General features: G+C 37.1%; 1 protein-coding gene and 1 long non-coding RNA gene across 7 annotated transcripts; one reads left to right on the forward strand and one right to left on the reverse strand.

Annotated features, from left to right (window-relative positions):
• The first annotated feature begins 234 nt into the window (after positions 1–234).
• LOC114276936 (uncharacterized) lies at positions 235–8,571 on the forward strand. 6 transcript variants are annotated; one of them, XR_014337721.1, is made up of 5 exons: positions 235–532; positions 863–1,623; positions 3,041–3,153; positions 3,462–3,811; positions 8,456–8,571. It is a non-coding gene; the product is annotated as an uncharacterized LOC114276936 (long non-coding RNA). The 6 variants fall into 6 exon arrangements; XR_014337725.1 differs by having other exon boundaries at positions 237–532; positions 863–981; XR_014337722.1 differs by lacking the exon at positions 235–532 and having other exon boundaries at positions 556–1,623; positions 3,462–3,556; positions 3,714–3,811.
• A 10,077-nt stretch (positions 8,572–18,648) lies between these two features.
• Positions 18,649–19,101, reverse strand: LOC145797778 (uncharacterized). The gene has a single exon (XM_082885197.1). The coding sequence runs from the start codon at positions 19,099–19,101 to the stop codon at positions 18,649–18,651; it is 453 nt and encodes a 150-aa protein (XP_082741323.1).
• Positions 19,102–25,153: the final 6,052 nt, after the last annotated feature.

Below are 25,153 nucleotides of genomic sequence, written 5' to 3' on the forward strand. Positions count from 1 at the left end.
ATAAAAAAATAATAGGTGACGAAATTTTTTTTCGTCTCTAAATTTTATTTTTCGTCGCAAAACAGATTCTTGCCCTTGGAAATTTTGGTAGAAAATTTGGGCGCCATATTAGAGACAAAAAATTTCGTCACCATTGTAAAAAAAATTCAGAGACAAATAGAAATTCGTCACCTATAATTTAAGGAGACAAAACGACGTCGTTTTGTCTTCCCAAATCAGTCTACCCAAATCACTCCTCTCTCGCACTATTTCTCTTACTCTCACCCAGTCTCGTCTCTCTCTCTAGTCTGAACTCGTGAAACCCTCTCACTGATTTCTTCCTTGCCCTCTCACATGCACACGAGCACTACCGGAAACCCCCTCTCTCCGTTCGAATCACACCACCGGAAGCCCTCTCTCTCCGTTCGAATCGCACCACCGGAAGCCCTCTCTCTCTATTCGAATCGCACCACCGGAAGCCCTCTTCTCTGTTCGTTTTGCTACACTGATGTGACACCATCGGAAGCCCTAATCTCCGTCCATTTCGCACCAGGTATCTTCTTTTCTATATATATATATATATGTACATATATATGTGTTCTCATTGTTTTGGTTTGTCAATTTGTATGCCCTTTCTTTGGTAGAAATCTATATATATGTGTGTATAAATCTATATTCTATAATAGAAACTTGATGTATCACATCTGTACGGGCAATAATATCAATAAAAAGTATAAAATATGGTATTTAGGATTTGGTGGGTGTATCAAGCTGCTACATGTTTCTTTCTAATATGTTGTTTCTTAAATCGAGTATCTATTCACCAGAACAACAACAAATGGTCTCAGTGGATAATTGCATATTTCTTGTCTAATTTTATCAGATTGTTGGTGTCAATGTGGGTAATGGGGAGCATGTGCATTTCTGGGAGGATGTTGGAAGGGGCAAGGATTATTTTGTTCATTGTTCTCTGGTTTGCATTGCTTGTCTCTGTCTCATCATGTGTCTATTTGCTTCTATGGTTTCATCCTATATGTCTCTGTTGGAATTTGAATTTCTTTAGAAATCTTAATGACAAAGAGGCAAATGAGTTAGCATTCTTGTTGTCCATTCTTTATGAGGTTTCTTTGAGGCATTCGGTCATGAGATTTTTGCCCATACACGTGTTTGTGTGTGGTCTCTAGAATATGGCATCTAATGTGTTCAAATTTTAATAATTTTTGTGTACTAGTATATACATTGCTTCAATTAAGCATGGTATTATTGTCTGCAATTTGTTTATAATGAGCATACCAAAGCTTGTCTTCAATTTAGTCTGAATTGTTTGTATATTTTGGTCTATGATAAAAACTCATTTAGGCGACAAATTTTTGCAAATGTTTGGGAAAATGTTTAGCTTTATATATATCTTGATGATTTCAAATAGCTATAATTGCGGAGTTATTTCATTCAAATCCATCCATTTGAAACTATAATAACATTATTTAACTAATCCAAAAGATAGTATCTGTTGATGCAAATATCACAGAGAGATTATAATTTAGTGATGGACTTTTTTGAAGTACTGATTTGTGGTGGTTTGTTACCAGATGCCAATCTTTCAAATCAGATTCAATCCTATCTCCCTTTTTTTGTTGTAAAAAGGTATAAAATATATAATGGAATTGTCAAAATCTATCTCTCTCTCTCTCTCTCTCCATTGACATTAGTGACCTTAATTTTGTTATTTGAGTACATATCCTAGGAAGAATTGGCCTGTGGAATTCACTTCTTTGTCTACATCGGTAAAATACCATGAGCTGTTCGGGAGGAGGATTTGAACCCTTCTTCAAGAAAATAATCACCGTCAAACAATTTTCTAAGGAAACAATCACTGTCAAGAATTTTCTAAGCTATTAAATTTCCACAAACATCCCAATCAGTTTTGGCATTTACATCACATTATTACTTGCTCCATGTCATCATAGACTTCATGTTTCCCTGCATCAAAAAAAAAAAAATGAAAAAATAAAAAACTAAATGTGCAACCACCTTATATTCTGCTTTCGACCATTCAAAATCTTAAAAACAAAGTCAAGGTTTTTCTTTACTAAGTTGACATTTTTTATTTAATTATTATTATTATTATTTTTTATAGTCCTACTTCTACAAATAGGTTTCCAACATTAATCCTAGGTTGAGGGAACATATAGTTCAATTTGATCATTTTCGCTGCCATGGAGGTGAAGGTAAGGCCTAGTTTTTAGTGAAATTTCGCTATTATTCATTCTAGTTCTTTCAAATTCATGGCTCTTGTTCTTTGCATTTCTATGCAAAAAATAGAGGTGAAAGTCAACATTCACTGCCATAAGTGCAAAAGCAATATATTGAAGTCATCACTAAACTTCAAGGTATGAAGAATGGGTTGACAAGTTTGTCGAAATTTACTATGTTTTGAACTATGACATGTGTAAAATGATGCTATATATATTTTGAATGAACATGCATTGATAAGATATCGGTGGATAGTGAGAAGGGGATACTAACCGTTATTGGGAATGTTGATCGTGTTTTAGTTGCAACCCAAGTGAGGAAGACCAGAAAGGTAGCAGATCTGATTGGTGTTGGTCCACCAAAGGCTAAAGAGAAAAGGCCCAACCCCCCTAAGTTTGAACCCGCTAAATGTATACCTGACCATTGTAATGCATGCTAGCTTGTAGCTGTCAGCTATGCTGTTTCCTATGACAACAATCCATTTTGCTCTATCTTGTGAGGGGTTATAGCATCTAATGTGTCAAATTTTATTGATATACATTGATTCAATTATGCATAATATTGTCTGCATTGTTGCGGTCCCCTCACCAACATTCTCTGTTTTCTTTCTTTGTTGCCATATAGTCCTCTAGAGATTATCTGAATTCTTTGTATGTAGGTCATGAATAGAAAGGATTAAATACCAAATGGGATTGGCACATATTGTTGGTACTAATGCTCTAGACCAGTTTAAATGTATTGGTTTATACATTTTTCTAACATTACCGTGTCTCTGCAGCTCATTTGGTTCTTTTTGATCTTTTGCCAGGTGTTTGGCTCCACGGTCTTGGATTTCAAGGTCTCAAGTGAACATGATGAGATCCAAAGTCATTTGGCAATTGTTCTTCGTAAATAGTTGAGTCCATGCATTTAATGCTCAGGGTAATGTTCACTCAATTTTTTTCTCCATTGAATTATTTAATTGGTCTCATAATTACCTTTCCTTGATTTAATGCTCTTGGTAATGTTCACTCAATTGTTCTATGTTTTTATGATGAATCTCTTGATCCTCTAGAACCTGCAATTTCTGTCTTATTTTTCAAAATTAATTAATTTCTTGACATAAATTGAGTCCGGTCTATTGATTTATTTGCTCTATTTGGCTGCAGAAATAAATTTTTATTGAGGTGTTTGTTCAATTGTAGCATGGTTATCCTTTTAATAGGTTGGTGGTGCTGGTGACATTGCAGAGAATTGTACTGGTTTTCTTCATCTCTCATTGTGGATCCACACAAGCACCATGTATACATATAGGGCCTACTGCACACATTTCATTATTTTCTAGGTTGGTAAGTCATACATATACACATGTCATTTTTTTCTTTAAGAAAATGGTTGTGGAATACTATTCTTCAATTTTCATACTAATTTCCTCTTTAGGTCCATTATTGTGTTTTGATGATATCAAATTTCATTCTCTCATGGGCTATGTATGGTTCCAGTTGTGTAGAAGATTAAGTTAATCGTTCCATATTTGAGGATAATCCGATGCGAGCTCAACTCCTCTTTCAACATCCTTGGAAACCAAAATCATTACAAGGTTCAATTATATGAAATGCATCTTCTGCACCATTATATTATTAATTGTTATTATTTTTTAGATATTTTATAATCATTTTGAAATATACTATTTCGAATTCAACAATATTACCAGGTAGAAATTAAAAATGGTTTTTAGATTGGCTTTTAGGGCACAAGGCTAACATGTGATTCATAGTTCATAATAACGAAGAATACTTTTCACACTTAAGCTTGAAAATAGGCCATCGGGGGCCAAAATCGTGCAACAGCCACAAGACGGCCTGGGCAACACCTCAAAAACCTCGGGAGGGACCAACGTAAGTTGTGAAAACTTACGGAACTAGCACAGGACTTCCGATTTGAAAACTAAGTCGAAAAAGACACATTTTCACACTTAAACTTCAAAATAGGCAATCGGGGGCCAAAATCGTGCAACATCCATAAGACGGCCTAGGGAACACCTCAAACACCTCAGAAGGGAAAAATGTAAGTTGTAGAAACTTACGGAACTAGCACGAGACTCCCGGTTTAAAAATTAAGTCTAAAAATGCACTTTTTCACATTTAAGCTTGAAAATAGGCCATCGGAGGCCAAAATCGTGTAACAGCTACGAGACAGAACGAGGAACACCTCAGACACCTCGTGAGGGACCAATGTGAGTTTTGAAACTTATGGAACTAGCACGGGACTCCCCGATTGAAAACTAAGTCTAAAAATACATTTTTTCACACTTAAGCTTGAAAATAAGCTACCAAGGCCAAAATCATGTAACAGCCACGAGACAGCCCGAGAAACACCTCAAACACCTCGGGAGGGACCAATGTGAGTTGTGAAAACTTACGGAACCGGCACGGGACTCTCGGATTGAAAACTAAATCTAAAAATGTACTTTTTCACACTTAAGCTTGAAAATAGGCCATCGGAGGGATAAATCGTGTAACAATCACGAGAAGGCCTGGGCAACACCTCAAACACCTCAGGAGGGACACGGGACTCCCGATTTGAAAACTAAGTCCAAAATTGCACTTTTTCACACTTAAGCTTCAAAATAGGCCACCGGAGGCCAAAACCGTGCAACAGCCACGAGACGGCCTGGGGAACACCTCAAACACCTCGAGAGGGACCAATGTGTGTTGTGGAAACTTTCAGAACCAGCACGGAACTCCCGGTTTGAAAACTAAGTTGAAAAATGTAATTTTTCACACTTAAGCTTGAAAAGTAAGCCATCGGAAGTTAAAATCGTTAAAAAACCACGAGATGGCCTAGGGAACACGTCAAACACCTCGGGAGGGACCAATGTGAGTTCTGAAAACTTACGGAACTAGCACGGGACTCCCGATTTGAAAACTAAGTAAAAAAATACACTATTTCACACTTAAGCTTGAAAACAGGGAGGCCAAATTCATTTAACAGCCACAAGACGGCCCAAGAAACGCCTCAAACACCTCGGGAGGGACCAATGTGAGTTATGAAAACTTACAGAACTAGCACGGGACTCCCGGTTTGAAAACTAAGTCCAAAAATGCACTTTTTCACACTCAAGCTTGAAAAATAGGCAATCGGAGGCCAAAATCGTGCAATAGCCACGAGACGGCCCAGGAAACACCTCAAACACCTCGAGAGGGACCAATGTGAGTTGTGGAAACTTACAAAACTGGCACGAGACTCTTGGTTTGAAAACTAAGTCCAAAAATGCAATTTTTCACACTTAAGCCTTAAAATTGGCCTTCGGGGGCCAAAATTGTGCAATAGCTACGAGACGGCCTGAAAAACACCTCAAACGCCTCAGGACGGACCAATGTGAGTTGTGGAAACTTACGGAACTAGCACGGGACTCCCGGATTGAAAACTAATTCCAAAAATGTACTTTTTCACACTTAAGCTTGAAAAATAGGCCATCGGAGGCCAAAATCGTGCAACAACCGTGAGATGGCCTAGGAAACACCTCGGGATGGAAAAATGTGAGTTGAGGAAATTTACGGAACTAATACGGGACTCCCGGTTCAAAAACTAAGTCCAAAAATGCACTTTCAGCGACAATTAAGCTTGAAAAATAGGCCATCGGAGGCCAAAATCGTGTAACAGCTACAAGACGGCCGGGGTAACACTTCAAACACCTCGGGAGGGACCAATGTGAGTTGTGAAAACTTACAGAACTAGCATGTGACTCCCGGTTTGAAAACTAAGTCCAAAAATATACTTTTTCACACTTAAACTTCAAAAATAGGCCGTCGGAGGCCAAAATCGTGCAACAGTCACGAGACGGCCCGAGAAACACCTCAAAAATCTCAAGATGGACCAATGTGAGTTGTGAAAACTTACGGAACTAGCATGAGACTCCCGGTTTGAAAACTAACTCCAAAAATGCACTTTCAGCGACAATTAAGCTTGAAAAATAGGCCATCGGAGGTCAAAATCGTGTAACAGCCACGAGACGACCCGGGTAAAACTTCAAACACCTTGAGAGGGACGAATTTGAGTTGTGGAAACTTATGAAACTAGCACAGGATTCCCGGTTTGAAAACTAAGTAAAAAAATGCACTTTTTCACACTTAAACTTCAAAAATAGGCCATCGGAGGCCTAAATCGTGCAACAGCCATGAGACGGCCCGGGGACCACCTCAAACACCTTAGGATGGACTAATGTGAGTTGTGAAAACTTACGGAACTAGCACGGGACTCCCGGTTTGAAAACTAAGTCAGAAAATGCACTTTTTCACACTTAAGTTTGAAAATAGGCCATTGGAGGCCAAAATCGTGCAACAGCCACGAGACGGCCCGGGGAACACCTCAAACACCTCGGGAGGGACTAATGTGAGTTGTGAAAACTTACGGAACTGGCACGGGACTCCCGATTTGAAAACTAAGTCCAAAAATGCATTTTTTCACACTTAGGCTTGAAAATAGGCCTTCGGGGGCTAAAATCGTGCAACAGCCACGAGACGGCCCGGGAAACACCTCAAACACCTCGGGAGGGACCAATGTGAATTGTGAAAACTTTCGGAACTAGCACGGAACTCCCGGTTTGAAAACTAAGTTGAAAAATGTAATTTTTCACACTTAAGCTTGAAAAGTAAGCTATTGGAGGTTAAAATCGTGCAACAACCATGAGACGGCTCGGGGAACACGTCAAACACCTCGGGAGGGACCAATGTGAGTTGTGAAAACTTACGGAACTAGCACAGGACTCCTGGTTTGAAAACTAAGTCAAAAAATACACTTTTTCACACTTAAGCTTGAAAATAGGCCATTAGAGGCCAAAATCGTGCAACAGCCAGGAGACGGCCCGGGGAACACCTCAAACACCTCGAGAGGGACCAATGTGAGTGGTGAAAACTTACGGAACTGGCACGGGACTCCCGGTTTGAAAACTAAGTCCCAAAATGTACTTTTTCACACTTAAGTTTGAAAATAGGCCTTCGAGGGCCAAAATTGTGCAACAGCCACGAGACGGCCCAGGAAACACCTCAAACACCTCGGGACGGACCAATGTGAGTTGTAGAAACTTATGGAACTAGCACGGGACTCCCGGATTGAAAATTAATTCCAAAAATGTACTTTTTTACACTTAAGCTTGAAAAATAGGCCTTCGGAGGCCAAAATCATGCAACAGCCGCGAGACAGCCTGGGGAACACCTCAAACACCTTGGGATGGACAAATGTGAGTTGTGGAAACTTACAGAACTAGCACGGGACTCCCGATTCGAAAACTAAGTCCAAAAATACACTTCCAGCGACAATTAAGCTTGAAAAATAGGCCATCGGAGGCCAAAATCGTGTAACAGCCATGAGACGGCCTGGGTAACACCTCAAACACCTCGGGGGGGACCAATGGGAGTTGTGGAAACTTTCGAAACTAGCACGGAACTCCCAGTTTGAAAACTAAGTCGAAAAATGTAATTTTTCACACTTAAGCTTGAAAAGTAAGCCATCAGAGGTTAAAATCGTGCAACAACCATGAGACAGCTCGGGGAACACGTCAAACACCTCGGAAGGGACCAATGTGAGTTGTGGAAACTTACGGAACTAGCATGGGACTAGCACAGGACTCCCGGTTTGAAAACTAAGTCCAAAATTGTATTTTTTCACACTTGAGCTTCAAAATAAGCCACCGGAGGCCAAAATCATGCAACAGCCACGAGACGGCCTGGGGAACACCTCAAACACCTCGGGAGGGACCAATGTGATTGTTGGAAAATTCAGAACTAACATGGAACTCCCGGTTTGAAAACTAAGTCGAAAAATGCAATTTTTCACACTTAAGCTTGAAAAGTAAGCCATCGGAGGTTAAAATCGTGCAACAACCACGAGACGGCCTGGGAAACACGTGAAACACCTCGGGAGGGGCCAATGTGAGTTGTGGAAACTTACGGAACTAGCACGGGACTCCCGGTTTGAAAACTAAGTCAAAAATGTACTTTTTCACACTTAAGCTTGAAAATAGGTCATTAGAAGCCAAAATCGTGCAACAGCCACGAGACGGCTTGGGGAACACCTCAAACACCTTGAGAGGGACCAATGTGAGTTGTGAAAACTTACGGAACTAGCACGAGACTCCCGGTTTGAAAACTAATTCGAAAAATGCATGTTAAATTGTATATTTTATGGATAAGATAATAATTGTCTAACTTGCATTTTTTTTTTGTGTTTCATTTTTTTGCAGATTCGAGATTTCATATGGACATGTTTGGTAATTTGGAGGGCAGATGGTAGCTCATTTTGTGTTTTTGTTCATATTACCTTACATATATTTTGGTTGTGTTGTAAATTTGTGTTTTTCAAGAATACTCCTACTTTTGCCATTCCAATGCATCGTTACTTATTCTAAGTACTTCTTGAACTTCCTTTATAGGGCTTTCTTTTAGTCTTTTTAATGAACTTTCCCATTCATCTTTGTTTTGACCACAAAGGAAAGAACATAAAACTTTGAGAGCTAAAGGAACTCCTTTAGTGTACTTTACTGCACGACATACAAGCACTCCATAGCCTCTTATTTGTTAGTGTTTTTAGAAGGCTTTCAATTCAAAGAGTTCTGTAGCTTCATCTTCTCTTAATTCCTCAACCTTATAAATATGTGTTATGCCATATCTAGTCAACAAATGTTGATTTTGAGTGGTTATAATGATTCTACTTCCAAAACCGAACCAATCGTGCTCTCCTACCAATTTTTCGAGTTTAGTTGATTCATCCACATCATCAAGCACGATAAGAACTTTTTTACGACATATCATGTTCTTTATCATATGTATTGTACGACCATCACTTCCTACTTTCAAATCATTTTCCATTAAGATTTCATAAATTAGTTGTTCTTGCAAAGTTTTTAATCCACATTTTTTCTGAACTTCTCTAACATTCTCAATAAAACTGCAACCTAGGCAAGAGATACAATCAAAAACAGCTCCGGAAATAGTTGTCTTACCTATTCCACCCATCCCTACAACACGATCATCATCCATCCCTAAACCTAGGAATTTAATCACTTCCTTCATACGAGAATCCATCCCAACTTGATCTTCTCCAATGCTTGAATATGTATGATTTAATTTTCTAAAAAGTATCCCGACAACTTCTTGGATGAACATTGATTCAGACTTGCAAATTTAGGAGAATAGTTGTAAATTTATTCATCAAAACTCCAAAGAGCTGTAAGAAGGAAAAATGTCAATAGTTTGGTCAAATGTGATTAATTTTACTCATTGCAATTGAAATATTTCTTAATAGAAAGTATATTCAATGGGGGAAGAAGATAATTTTATTGAAAAAAAAAAAAGAAGTGCAAGTTACCTAATGATGGTATCACTGGGATAAGGCCATCCTGATAAATTAGAGACTTGCTCCAAAGCATCCTCCACCTTTGAACATTCCCCATCCCCATAACTCCTTGCTTGGAAACCAATTCATCAAATCCCTCTCCAAAACTCCCTCTTTGCCTTCGCACTTTCGATGGATCCACACGATAGAAAATCGAACAAACCGTTGTCTTGCTACATTCAAGTGCCTCCACAAGTTCATCCAAACACCATCTCAAAGAAGCTTAATTCTTCGTTAAAACTACAATTGCAAACCTCGATTATCGAATTGCTCTCCGGAGCTCCGGCGAAATCGATTTTCCTCTCTTGAGCTTTTCATCGTCTTTGAAGGTATGAATCCTCTTGTAAGCCAATGCAATGTAGAGATGACTGACGAAGTTACAGTCTTCGGCTCTAAAGCTCACGGACACATTGTATGTGTATCGAGGTCGAGACAAAGCCATTGTTTAACTGTTTGGTGGAAGAAATTAGTAGAGGGAGATAAAATATGGGGAAATTGATAACATTTGTCTCTCGTTTTTTTTTTTAATAATTTGGAAAATTCGTTCCTAGTAAGAAATTTGGTAAAAGAAAAGATAACAACCAATTTCTTTGCAATTTATCAAAGAAATAATTTATTGCTCGGCTTTTTTGCTATTTCTTGGTTACTGTAATACGCGATTCATTTTGACCTGGAAAGGACTTAAAAAATTATATCGATAAAATTACAAATATGTGTATATATATATATATATATATATATATGGACAAAAGCAACAACAGAATAATCTGCCAAACACAGCCCATGATATGATATTTTGAAGTGGAGAGCTATTTGCTATTTTATTAGGAAAGGTTCAAATAAATGGACGGTCTAAAGGTGAAGTTAGAGTGTTATTAGCAATATATATATATATATATATATTTTTTTTTAATTAGCCTTGAAATAAAGAATTTTCATTCAATCTAACCTAACCATTTATAACATATTAATATTTTTATATTTTTTAGTAACGCAATAAATTAGATTTGTTAAGAAAAAATTAGTAATAAATCCAAGTTAAGAAGGGTATAAGATATTAGGTCTAGTGGATATATTTTTGTTGATGAAAGGTTTACCTTTTATAAAATATTTTAGTGAAAAGTCTTTTTATTTGTTTTAAATGACATTTTGTCTTCAATTTTATCCCTTTTTATCTGTTGACTTTTTTTTTTGACTATCTGTTCAAATTATTTTCTTTTTATTCAATTTTTTTGATTATCTGTTCAAATTTATATTTATCTGTTAAATTTTTGTCCTTATTTGTTCAAATTTAGGAGACTTGCTTGTAAGTCCTAATAGGTAGTCTTATTGTCCAATAAGTCCTATGGTAATTAATGTCATTTTTCATCAAAAACTATTAAAAAGTCAATAATTGTTAATTTTCAGCAACTGCTTGAAAATTGTCACAAAAAGTCAGTAATTGTAAGTTTTAGCTACAATTTATAAAAATCATGATAAAAAAAGTCATTGATTGTTAATTTTTAGCAATATATACAAAAAATCGTCACAAAAAATTATTTTTAACGACGATTTCACTAAGACTTATTTTCAATAGGAATTGATGAGAATTAAGCCAAACTATTAGAACATATTAGTAGTTTACTCTCAAATTTTTTCCCTATCCGTTTAAATTCTGTGGATTTCTCTCTCTGTCCAAATTCTGTGGGTTTCTCTTTATCCTTATATGTTAAAATTTTATCTGTTCAAATTTTTTTATTTTTTATTTTTTGTAATTTTCTATATTTTGAAATATCAAGCCTATCAAATCATGTTAAAAAATTTCTATCTGTTCAAATATTTGTTCTCTCTATCTATGTCTCTCTCTCTCTCTCTCTCTCTCTCTCTCTCTCTCTCTCTCACTAATCTATTCAAAATTACTTTCAACAACAAAGCCCATCTGTTCATCAACAACAACATCATTATCAAATCCTATCTATTCATCGTCATCATCTCATCAACAACAACATCTATCTATTCATCGTCATCATCATTATCATCATCAACACACCTATACACCAGATCTAATACATATTCAATAGATCTAACAGATAAAGAAAAAAAGAAAAAAAAGAAAAAGAAAAAAAAAAGAATATATCTGAATGTTGCTTTCTCTGCTAACGCTTCAGTTTCTTCTTCTTCATCTGCATTGAAGCTTTGGATCTGAGTTTTGATAGCGTTGTTTTATTTGAATCATATCACTAATCCATTTGTTTGTAGATCGAGGAAAGCAAAAAAGCTTTTGGCAATGGCGAGATTCCAGAGTCTGTCAATGATTGTTCTCTCAGTACTACCCATTGTTCTCTCGTCCTCTCTACTACCTGAATCAGGAGTGCCACTGAGTCCTTTGTCATTGTCGGAACCGAGTTCTCCTCCGACTCCACCGTCAAATCTCGCTCTTGCCTCGTCGATGACTCCACGGCAATGGAGGGCGGTGAATCTGACGGGTCAGATCTAGTGGCCACAACACAACAGCAGCGGCGCGATGATGAGGGGTGTTGGTGTTGGTCATGTAGACGACGGAGCCGTTGGGGTAGAGGCCAAAGAGGACGCCGGAAGAGAAGTAGAGAATGAGATAGACAACACTAGGGTTTCGTAAAAGGAGATAGGGAGAGAGAAGGAGAGAGACACAACCGGTTCGAGATGGGATTGAAACAAATAGACGTCGACGTCGTGATTCAAATAAATAGTTATGGGTATTTTGATCATTTTGTGATAGTTTGTCCTTATGGACAGTATAGAGCAGCGCCAGATCTGTGGACAAGAAAATTTAAAATTGGATTTTTTGGTCCAAGCGTCCATTTGTTAATTAAGCCAAAATCATTAAATAGCCTTGACCCAAAAAATTAAAATAAAAAATTTATTAGCTCATATATAAAGTTAAGTGATCAAGCTTGACATGATAAAATAATGGAAAATTCTAGTTTTCTCAGTATATATTATTAACTGATTAAATTTATGTTCCAATAATATTCTCAAATGAAAAGACCATTAAGGACAATACGAGGTGTATTATACCCATTTAATTATTCATATATAAAAACACAGAACACTCTTTACACACTATCATCACCTATGGACATATAAACATCCAAAACGAATTGGTTTTGAAGATATAGGATTTAAAAATATTGAAATCAATTGATTTTGAAAATTTGCACACTAAGGATGACATTGAGATTATTGATTTCAAACAACGCAACAATAAAATAGTCAATTTAATACTTAGCTTTTTGAACTTTTGTTTATCTCGTTCACATAATCGTTGAGAATATGACTTTGTACGTCACGTGTTCAGAGATAACGAGAGTTGAACTTTCACACAATGTTCCATTATTTTTATTCAAATTATTAAGGTTGACCAAATTATTAATGTTTAGACATAAAAATTTGAATATTTTAATTCCTTAAAAATTTCATTTCTCAATTTTAATTCAATTCAATTCAATAATTTAATTTGTTTTTGGATTTTTTTTTATCCAAAAATAAATGTATGCAACATTTACAAAAAAAAGAAAGAAAAAAAACATATAAAATTTAATATATGTACAACATAATAAATCTGAACGAGTTGAAGTTGTTCAACATATAAAGTATGAATGTATTTATTTTGTTCAACATAAATATTTTGAACATATTCAATTTGTTTAATTTAATTTAATTTATTTATTTATTTATTTTTTACGATGATATTATATTCAAACAATCAGAGTTGAGCCAAACTCAAAATCAAAATTGTTATGGAAGTTGAATCGACAACCAAATCAAAAGAAGATAGGAAAAACATATCAAGGTGAGAATCAAAGGTGTGAATCAAGGGTGAGAATGACAAATCTTCAATACTGATAGTACACCGGCGAAATAACGGCGTGACGATGGCAACGATGGAGATCTGAAACAACGAGAATGCATCGGCTGAACAAAACCCTCCGTCAGGGATGAAGATCTTCAAAATGATGGAGATCTATGGTATTCTGAAGATAGAGGTCTCTAGTGTTTTGAAGATGGAGATATTTGGATGAGGTTGTAGTGTGTATTCAAACAGAAAGGTGATATGTTACATTAGGGCTAGTAATGGAAAGTTAGGTGTGAACTAATATATTTTCAAACCCTAAAAATTATTATATATGTGTACTAAATAATGATATATACTGAGAGGATTAGTTGTGTGTAAATAGAATTATCCTAAAATAATATTTGACATGACAAAATTAGCCTCGAACCAAGTCTATGCCCACTTCTACCAAGGGTTTACCCTTGAGTAATTTGAGCAACAAGAAATCATTGAGTTCAAGTCTCTTAGGCCTTGTTCAGAAAAATGAGATTTTAATCAAAAAATTAAAAAAAGTTAATACAAAAAGTCAACTTCAGTCTTTATTTTTTTATACGTTTTTTCATAAAAAATTGTAAAGTCTGTAATGCCCCGAAATAAAAGACAATAAACCATCCATCATATTCATTGAATAACAACATATATATGAGTAATTATTTTCCATTAGCCTCCAATTAAGTTTACAAAAGAGTAACATATACGGATATACATTCACAAGCCCGCTCCTGAATCTATAGCATATGTTACATAATAGAATGGACATCAAGCAAATAAGAACCGCTCTATGGGCTTACAGTTTTCCAAGACAATGCTTGGTTATAACAAAATGGATTCAAATTAATACAGTTAATGCCCTAGACTTGTACAAATAAGTACAACAAAATAAACAAAATTAAGTCCTTGTTGCTTCCAAGTCCTCCTAAGTTATTTCCATGGCGGAGGTATACCATCAGCACCTGAAAATAGTTTTCTCACATAAGGTGAGTTAAAACCCAGTAGAAATAATTCAACATAGTGTATGAATCTTAAAAAAGATATAAGGGTGAAATACATATTCAAGGCTCATGACAAAACATTTTATATCCCATTCCGAAACCATGCAATTCATGCCACAATTCAAGAGCATTTCCTTTACATTAGAAAATGGAGTAGTGAATCATAACTTTGGGAATCTCTAGACAAGTATCACATTTCATGGAAATTTCGTCCGCGAAAAATCATAAATTGGCACACATGTAGACGTAGGCTATACAAGTGTTACTATTGCCATTTTATAGATATGTCATCCGCAGGATTGACACTCATGTATATGTACGGTTTTTAGGATTTTCACCATGGACACACAGGCCAACCTATTTGATGTAACAACAACTTCTTCCCAAATTCACCCATTTTCTCAAGACAAGTTACATTTTCAATGAAATAAAAATGCAACAATACTTAATGCAAATGGATGAAAAATTAGTTTTTAATTCTCCTAATTCTCATGCAATTTCTACAATAATTATAGCTATCCTCCATTGATAGTCCAAAACAAATATCTCTAAACAAATAGATAGTTTCAAAGAAAATTAACTTTCCAAATTCCAAGATGTGATTGATAATACATATCTAACTCTACCATCCTTATTCATAACAACTCAATGTCAGCATTTCAATATGAATTCCATTTATCAATACAAAATCAACATTTGAGATTTCTAGGGCAAAAACCCTCTTTCCTTTATAAACCATTTTCCAAGTTAAAAAACCATCATTTCATCATATGTCATTAACAAGTATCTACCCACAACCATTCCCAAGAAACCATTTGAAATCCCATCTTTTTGATTTCGAACCAAAACCCAAGATTTGTTCAAAAATCCACTTTTTGACAATGTTATTTTATAAAAACAAATAACTAAGTTAAAACGCATAAGGAAGTATGGAGAATCCCTACCTCAAGCTTAGAAGGTGGAAGAGAAGGACTCGAAAAAACTCCACACCAACGAAATCATGAACCACTCGGATCAAAATGAAGCTCTTGACACGATCTACAATCTATTTCAAAAGACCAAGATGAGAAGGTACCTTTTCTAGTGCCTTGCTAAAACATACAGGAACATACCAAGACAAATACCATAATGTACCTCAAAGGTCATCTTTCTCATTGAACTAGGGTTTAAGAGATTGCAATTCAACATTTACATTCCTAAAACATCTTGAGTTCACTTTCCAGTTCAATAAACTAGATGGCTGTACAAAAATAATAAGCCTCAAGGGCGTACAAAATAACCAAAACCAATTCAAAAGTCTAAGCACAATGCTTTCTACATTAACAACAAAATATTCTCTACCCAGTCTTTCCCAAGTTGAACTACTCTTGTCTTCTCCAACTCATCAAGGATATGGTGTATCTTCAATTTTTGAAAAATAAAATAGGGTTGAGTTATATGCCTAATAGGAATATATTCAACCAAGTATTTAATTATTCGAATAAGCATGTGACATCATTGAGACAAAACACAATAAGGATTTTATGTACACATGTAATTGTTGTCAATCATGTAAACACCATAACAATTGAATAATCACATTTACATCCCACATCATTCATCACATCAAAAGAAATTAACCCATGAGTCCCATGTAAGAGTCTAAGTCAAAACATAAGTTTCTTTTGTTTAAAAAACCTTCCCCACATTTGCTGACTATTATATGGCGGACGTAGACATCCAAAATCATCCATTTTTTCACTTTTGGCGACTACAATATGGTAGGACCAGTGGACACCCAAAAATATTTTCCCACATTTGTCCAGTTATAAGCCTAAATAGGGCAATTAGGCACCTTTAACTTCCTTCGCGCGCGGGTACCAACACAACTCACACAACATCAAAACCGACTCTTACACGGACTCATGCTCAAGGAACAATTCATCGAATTTCTATTCAATAATCAAACACTCAACATTATCAAGTAGGAAACATTACATAACATGCAAGGGAACCACAACCCAAATCACAATTCCATCTCCACAATAATATTCATACATCTCATTTCCTCATTATTCATAATAGTCTAATACTTTAAAGAAAACCTTCAATTAAACTACCATTCTCTACCCAAATTTAAAATTAGGGTTTTATTACATTTGGGGCTTTCTTCACTTCTTCACTTACAAGTATTCCCATTACCATAATAGGCATACTTAATAAAAGAATTTGGGAGATTTCAGTTAAAAGAGATGGAAAAGTCTATTTTGGGTAGATTAAGGGTTTATTTCAACTCAAACGTCAATATTTTATCTTGAGCCACAACAATACAACAATTACTTCTTCAAAACAAAGAAATACAAGGTTAAAGGTAACCCTACCTCGATGATCAAGAAAAATAGCAAAGCTCCTAGGAGAATCTTTTGCAAATCCAAATTTTAATCGGTAGAAAAGTAGTGTCTTCAAGTCTTCTTCAACATTTGATAAGTGATCTAGGCCAAATCTAAGTCTAATGGAAAGTATTTTAGAGTGAGAGTATAGGGTTTTCAGAAATGAGGAGAGAGAAGGGAAGATAGAAGAGAAAAAGATAAAGAAATGATCTAGAATGTCCTTTTTAAATTGCTAGTATCCTGTAGACCGCTCGAGTGTAACTATCTACGCTCGAGCGTAAGACACAAACTTGGAAGGCTCGCTTGATCGATAGATCCTTCGCTTGAACATAAAATGACAAGTCTCAAAATTTTTTCAGAGTTATAATGAAACAACTGGGAGCCAACATTCTCCGCTCGAGCACAACTTCCTTCGCTCGAGAGGGCACCTGGAACAAAATGTCACAATCTCTCTCCCTTAGAGTATTTCGTCCTCGAAATGGCATTCACCATAATCTTATAACAAAGTATGACAATAAAACATATTTATCAATCTTTAGCAACTCCCAATCAAATGATATGCCAACTTAAAATCAAAAACAAGGACAAGAGAGACTTGGAAAAATCATAGTCCATTTTCAATTCATCATATACAAGGGAAAGGAAAGGAGTAATTACATCACATATTTGAAAACAGGTCCATGTATTTCTCACAGACCTTAGCTTCATGCTCCCATGTAGTTCTTTCACATCGTGATGGTGCCATAACACTTTAACCAAGGGAATTGTTTTATCCCTCAAAACTTACTCTCTAGTATCTAAAATTTGGATTTGTCTTTCTTCATAATACACACCTTCATCTATTTCAATCTCTGTCAAATCTATCACATGAGAGGGATTGGGTTTGTGTTTGCAAAGCTTAGACACGTGAAACACATCATAGATCTGGGAGAGTTGTCGTTGCAATGTAAGGCGATATGCAACTTCTCCAATCCGTTCAATGATATCAAAGGGACCAATGAATCTAGGTGACAGTTTTTCACTCCGGCCAAACCACATCAACCCTTTTCTAGGAGATATCTTCAAAAAGACATGGTCACCTACTTCAAAGGATAAGGGTCGTCTTTGTCTATCTGCATAGCTCTTCTGTCAGCTTTAAGCTATAACTAACCTTTTCCAAATGAGGGCTATTTTCTCTGTAGTCTCACAAACACGTTCTGGACCTAACAATGGTGAGCCTCCTACTTCGGTCCAGCACAGGGTGATATATATGGACGTCCATATAAAGGTGCCATCTCGATACTAGCTTGATAGCTATTGTTATAAGCAAATTCAACTAAGGGTAGGTGCTTTTCCCAAGACCCCTTAAAATCTAATACATATGCCCTCAACATGTTTTCCAAAATTTGAATAGTACATTCAGATTGCCCGTCGGTTTATGGGTGGTAAATTGTTCTGAAATTCAATTGACTACCCAAGGCACTCTAACGACTCTGCCATAGCCTGGCTGTAAAATGACGGTCTATATCAGACACTATACTCATTGAACCCCATGGAGGTGAACAATCTCCTAAATATAAAGTTCAGCTAGAAACTCTATAGAAACCCCTATACTCATGGTGAGGAAGTGGGCTAATTTGGTGAGCCTGTCGATGATCACCTATATGGCGTCATTGTTTCTTTGTGTTCTAAGAAGGCCTGTAACAAAATCCATGTTAACATGTTCCCATTTCCATTCAGCAACTAGAAGATGTTAGATCAGTCTTGCAGGTCTTTGGTGCTCGGCTTTGACTTGTTGACAGGTTAGACATTTGGACACAAACAAAGCTACGTCCTTTTTCATACCTCTTTACCAGAATTGTAGACTGTGGTCATAATACATTTTGGTGCCTCCTAGATGCACGACAAGGCGTGGGTGATGGAAGTCCCGCAAACTTTCATTCCTTAACACAAACAACTGGTCATAGTAATGAATACTAGAGTTCATATAAATATTCAAGCCCCGCTCCTGTTTTCGTTGGGAGATTCTTTCTCTAATCACATCCACTTCTGGATCACCTAACTGTGCTTCTAATATTCGTGCAATAAGAGTGGGTTGCGCAATGGTGGTGAGCAGGATAGCTTGTCCCGAGGATTCACGAAGCTGCAAGTCAAATTCATCGGCATCTCTTATCATCTTCCATTCCCTCATCACTAAACTTGCCATAGTACTTACAGAATACCTACTTAGAGCATCCACTACAACATTAGCATTGCCAGGTTGGTAGTGTATTTCAAAGTCGTAATCTTCCAAAAACTCCATCCATCTCCGTTGACGTAGATTCAAATCTTTCTGGGAGAATAGATACTTAAGGCACTTATGATCAGAGAAGACTTTGAATTTTTCACCCTACAAATAACGTGTCCACAGTTTCAAAGAAGAAACAATGGCGAGAAGTTCTAAATCATGCGTTGGGTAGTTCTTCTCGTGAGTTTTCAATAGGTGCAAACCATAAGCCACGACCTTACCCTCTTGCATCAAAACATATTCAAACCCCTCTATAGAGGCATCACAATAGACGGTTGTAGACACCCCATTTTTGACGGTCTGCAAGACTTGGATGCTTTGTCCTACGCACTCGATGATGAAAGTTGCGTTGAGTGTGGTTCGAAGTCTCAAAGAAGGATCTAAGTTCAAGCTTCGAAACGAACCTAGACCTTTCATATTTACACTGTTTGTACCCCAAAATTTCATTTTTGAACCCCAAAATTTCATTTTTGAACCTTGTATTGACCTGCACTGAGCCTAAAACAAAGGAATAGGGGAGCACATTGGGAGCCGGCCGTGACCCATTGGGAGCCGGCATGGCCATTTGGGGCCGGTCGGGTCTCTTTGGCGTGAAATAGTATTCTGGGTGGGAATTAGCCAGCTGTTGTTTTTTGAAGTTATTTTCGACCGATTTTGCTCAAATTCTATAAATACGAGCCTAAACCACTGTATTGAAGGTTAGAAAAATTTCAATGAAGCTAAATCGCCCTTGTGAGCTCCTTTTTCTTGTGCAAGCTAGCTTTGAGATATTTTTTCACCCTTACACCATATCTATACACCATGTACAACCTTAGAGCAAAGCCTTAGAGCCTTGGTTGAGACTTGTGAATCACAATTCACACTTGAGAGGGCGTTTGGATTGAGTTTGGTTTACAATAAGAACTTGTTCTCTTCAAGAGATAAAAGTTTACCACCTTTCTCCTTGCTTTCATTTCTATCTCTTTCTATCTATTCCTAGTGTTTTTGTGTTGTTTTGGATCCATTTCAAGTGTTGAAACTTGGGGTTGGATAGCTACCAACGGTGGAGAGGGCTAACACCCTTTCTTGTGCCCTAACCCATAGCTCATACCTCTTGTTCTTTCTCTATTTTCTTTGGATTTCAAACTGATTTTGAGAGTTTAAAAGGGCTGAAAAAGATGGTTTAGAAGTCTCATTGGGTGGAGGGGTTAGCCATATTTCCTTGCTCTTGTTTACTAGCTTTGCACCTCTTCATTCTTCTTATCTTTTTGTGCACTCTTAGCCACTATTTTTCACATATTAGAGGTTGTTTAGGGCTGTCCTAATTTATTTAGTTAGTTTACACTTTGGATAGCTAGCTTGTTGTGTTGTAAGTCCTCGTGGCTTCGGTTGTTTTGGCCTTAGACACCGAGTCATTTGAGTTGATGGCTTTGCTTTACTTAGTTTTCATATCAAGAGTCCCATCCTAACAATCAAGTTCACGTGATCATTTCTGCGCTTTCCCTCATTTCTTCTTTTCTTTAGTTTGAGATTTATTCCAAACGATCGATTATTATTCAAGACATGAGAAAGAGACCTATGCTCAATGGCTTAATCTCTATAGAGGTTCATTGTCAAGGTACGGAGGTTCATCGTCAAGTTGTATTCTTCCTTTTATGCTATGAATCACTTCTTGTGTGACATTTCTTCTCATTTGTTAGACTTAAACATCACTTTGGACAAATTAATTAAAGAATGGAATGGATTAATAAAATTGGTTTAAAATGAATGAAACTGACACAAAGAAAATGTGTAGATGGTTAGATTTGGCCGAACGTTATGCCAAGTCCATCACTTCGAGAATTGTCACTTATCAATCCATGATACATTGATGAGACTTATAGCGTGTCTATTTCCCACTTTGAGCCTTCATGATAGGAGGAAGACGTGGTGATTTTTCATTGCATTTATTCAATTTTGTCCAAACGTGCTTGGGATTATCAAGCCATCAACTTGTGATTATTGGTGGTTTTGGACTCAAATTTGTTCTTCTCTTGAGTTTAACATGACAGAAAATAGCAGAAAGAACAAATAGGGCCTAGAAAGGCACTGTTTGCACTGTCCTCACCTCCAAGCACAAAAACATTTTTGGCATGAAATTAGGCACGGTCGGCCATTTTTGGACCCGGTCAGCCCCCAATGTGTAGTAGACAGTGACTGTGATAACCCTGGTCTGTATTATGCTAATTAACCTTAATTATGATTGTGATCATGCATTTGATATGACTTTGTGTGCCATTTATGTGAATATATGTGGTTTTGAAATTCTATCTGTTCGCTGTAGGAATATCTGTTCAACTTACTATTATAAACTGAAAATTGAAGGCCTTATCGGCCACAAAACCCGAAATTGATTACACCATTGTGATTAGCATAATTTTTAGAGCCTACGGTGAAATTTGATTGAAAATTGATTCAGATCAAATTGAATAGATTAAATTAATGAAATGGTGCTCAATTATTTAGTATTAAAATAATGTGATTAGAGGAGCTTATATAAAAGGCCAATTACACCCTCATTTGATTGTTTGGAGCTCAAAAATCTGATTTTTACACACTAGCGAGAGTGAGGGGACGGCTCTAGAGAGGGTGAAAGAAGGAGAATTGTGTGTTTGGCTCAAGTTTGTGAAATTGGAAGGTTGGACTCAAGATTCAACTAGAAATTGTGAAGATTAAAGCTCCAAGGTGAGTAAATTCATGAGTTTAAGCTTGTGATTTTGTGAGTTCAAGACTAATTGGTGATCAAGAACGTGAAATGAATTGATTATGATGAAAATGAGTTGGTTTTGATAAATTGGAAGTCAATACACACATACATGTAGGAAATTGCCATGAATTTGTATGTTTGAGCTTGAAAGACATGATCCATGTTGAATCTTTGATTGAAGTTCATGCTTTTGATCATCTTTTCATCCTTTAAATTGAGAATGAGAGCTATATCTCACATGCATGTACAATTCATAAGAGTATGAGTTTTGAATACATGAAATTGTTATGTTGGAAATAAGTTTGGTGTAATTTGGGACATGCATGCGATTAATTCATGAAATTGAGCTTCATAATGTAATGAATTTGGTGTTGGATCATGTTAGTAAATGTATATGTGAAGTTTGAGTCATAATATGCAAGATATGTTGATTTGGATACAAGTTTGAAACTCAAGAACAATTTTGGATTTTCCAGAATTTGGCATGTCCGCTCGAGCGGGAAATAGAGGTCCCAGAACTTTCTGTAGACATGATGTCCGCTCGAGCCGGGAAGTTCACGCTTGAGCGGGGAGCCATGTAGAATGACCTTCAGCTCAAGCGTCCGAGTTCACGCTCGAGCGTAAAAATGAGGCAACCAGTACTTTTGTAGACCTAATGGGTCCGCTCGAGTGGGCAAGTCCACGCTCGAGCGGGGACCCCTATTTCTGAAATTTTGTAAATGTGTTATGTGTTTCATTTTCCGTTCTCTTTCACTTCTACGTACTCTTCGGCATACATTAAGCATTGTAAATGAGTTAAAAGGATAAAAATGAAGCCTAAAGAGGAATATGTAAATTAAGAACGGATTGAATTGTTTGTGACCCATTGTGTTCATGGAATGTGTAGGGTCGAGCTCCAGGGCAAATCATCCAGCCGATCACTGTGAGTAATATCTTAATAAAGATATCTGAAGTATGTTATTTGTCCAATTACTTACTTCTATGTAAGTCTTATAAGTTTGTTAATTCGAATGAATGGGCCAAATGCCAGTTTGGCATGAATGAAAGTATGAATAGGCCAAAGGCCAGTTTGACATGAATGAAAGAATGAATGGGCCAAAGGCCAGTTAGACATGAATGAAAGTATGAATGGGCCAGAGGCCAGTTTGCATGAATAAAAGTATGAATGGGCCAAAGGCCAGTTTGGCATGAATGAAAGAATGAATGGGCCAGAGGCCAGTTTGACATGAACGAAAGAATGGATGGGTCGAAGGCCGTTTGACATGAATGGGCCAAAGGCTGTTTGACATGAATGGATTGGGACCGAGGCCGTTTGATGTGTTTGGAACCGCAGTTGCTTGACCTATATATATATATATATACTAGATAGAAATATGAATTGGGCCCAAGGCCGTTTGGTGCATGTTGTTCTAAATGCTGTTCGTGTATCTTCTTTATTTGATATTATTCACTAGGCTTTCGCTCACACTCATTCATGTGTCTATAGGTAAGCCAAGGGAGGTCCAAACCCAGCCTCAGTGAAGTTTGTGAGAAACAGTCAAGGTTTTGAAGAGTCAGCCCAACCGTCTCACGCACGAGACTTGTTCTTGCCCTTTTGTTATCTCGTTATATTTTGTCATGTTGGCGAGAACTTTGTATCACGGTTGTATATAGTTTCGATTGGCTGGCCATGACTTGAATGATCCTGTTATGTATAGCTTAGATGTTAACTTTCCTTGATGTGTGTTATTAATGTATGTTTGTAAAATGTTTTGACGTGCCATGTAAGCACAGCTCTATGGACAAAAGTTTGAAATTGCTTCTGTCTGGTGCCTTAACTCTATTAAAATATGTCTTGTTTGGTTTGAGGCCATAGGTAATCCCTCGATTACTGGCCGGTCATGTCCTTAACCCATAGGGGCGGGTTCGGGTCGTGACAGTGACTTTGGGCAGAAACAGATGGCTGTGGCTGAGGGTGAGGCAGAGTAGTCTGGGCAGACAGAATAGTTTCTAGGCACTGTGCATGTGATCGTTGTGCCTCATTGTTGCTTGTATTAACATTATTGTTGTAATTAAGTATTGTTATAATACCCTTGTTGTAATAAAATTAGATAGCTAGTTAATTTCGAGTTCATTCGAATATGTAATGAGTAGTTAATTTTGCTCAATTCATTTGTTTGATGTTGTAATAGTTAGCTATTAATCCGGACACTCGGACACTCATTCGGACCCTCTTGCACGAGGGTCAAATATGTAATAATTGTGTGTGTCTTCCAAACCCGATTTCTTTCTCCCTTTTATTTACCCGCTTATAATGGTAGCATCATATTTACTTAGCATTTTCCATGACTTGCATCCATTTGTCTTGCATGCATGGGGATCAACTCATCATAGTAATCAAATGTCAATTTCAAAATTCATTGCTCGAATACGTGATTTATCCCATGTTTTGAATTGAATCAAATTCCATACTAGTAGCTGAACTTATCATTTGCGTAATGTGTGTGTTGCCTTAGTTATTGCACTGTCTAAGAGCATGCATTTCTTCTAATTATTTTGTTTTATTTAGCTTGCCTTGGAGTACTAGGTGTGTATTTTTTTCTTTAGCATGTTGCATTGTATGTTTGTGTTGCCATATCGAGTATGTTTTCTATGAGGCTAAATACTTAAGTGATATTCCTGTTTGAATGTCGGTGGATGAAGGCCTTTTTACTTAAGTTGGAATAAATTGATCAAACGTCAATACGAGCTCGGTTTTTCAAGTGACACTGTAGACACCTCATTTTTGACCGACCTTAAGACTCAGATGTCACCGACTGAGCACTTGGTGATGTTGCATAATGTGCTTGTTCAGAAGTTTCAGAGTTGCGGCCGTGAGCCCTGCCTCCGGACTTCCGAACCCTCTTTTGTGCCTTGTCTCGGTTTGCGAACCAGACTCGATTTTCTTTGTTTCTTTTCCTGAGGGGAGGGAGAGGTCCTGTAGACCATCTCTCAGTGGCCGTAGGCTACATTTGGTGGCCATAGGCCATTTTTCCCATTTCGGAGTCTAGTTTCCGGTTTTTCGGGACTGTAGGCCGTGTGCCTCGGTTCGGGACCGCTTAACCATCTCCTATTGCTCTAATTTTTGGCATACTTCCTATTTTCTCCCTTTTGAGGGACACTGGGGCCTGAGAAACCCACTTTGTGGCCGAACGCCACTTTCGGTGCTTAACAGCCCATTTTCGGGACCTCGAACTGCGCGTTTTGGTCCCCGAGCATTCGTTTTGCAACGGTTTTCGTTCATTTTTGGCAGGTACCTCTGTTTTATCACCGGGGAGGTCACTGAAGGGCAGGAGGCCAGCAATTGTTGCGGCAACCAGTTAT

Source organism: Camellia sinensis, chromosome 8 (genome assembly GCF_055761805.1).
Source record: "Camellia sinensis isolate YWXY chromosome 8, ASM5576180v1, whole genome shotgun sequence".
NCBI classification, from domain to species: Eukaryota; Viridiplantae; Streptophyta; class Magnoliopsida; order Ericales; family Theaceae; genus Camellia; species Camellia sinensis.

What these genes read in the sequence shown, in the direction of transcription:
- LOC145797778 (XM_082885197.1), bottom strand. Translation starts at nt 19,101, where the DNA reads ATGGAGTTTTTGGAAGATTACGACTTTGAAATACACTACCAACCTGGC.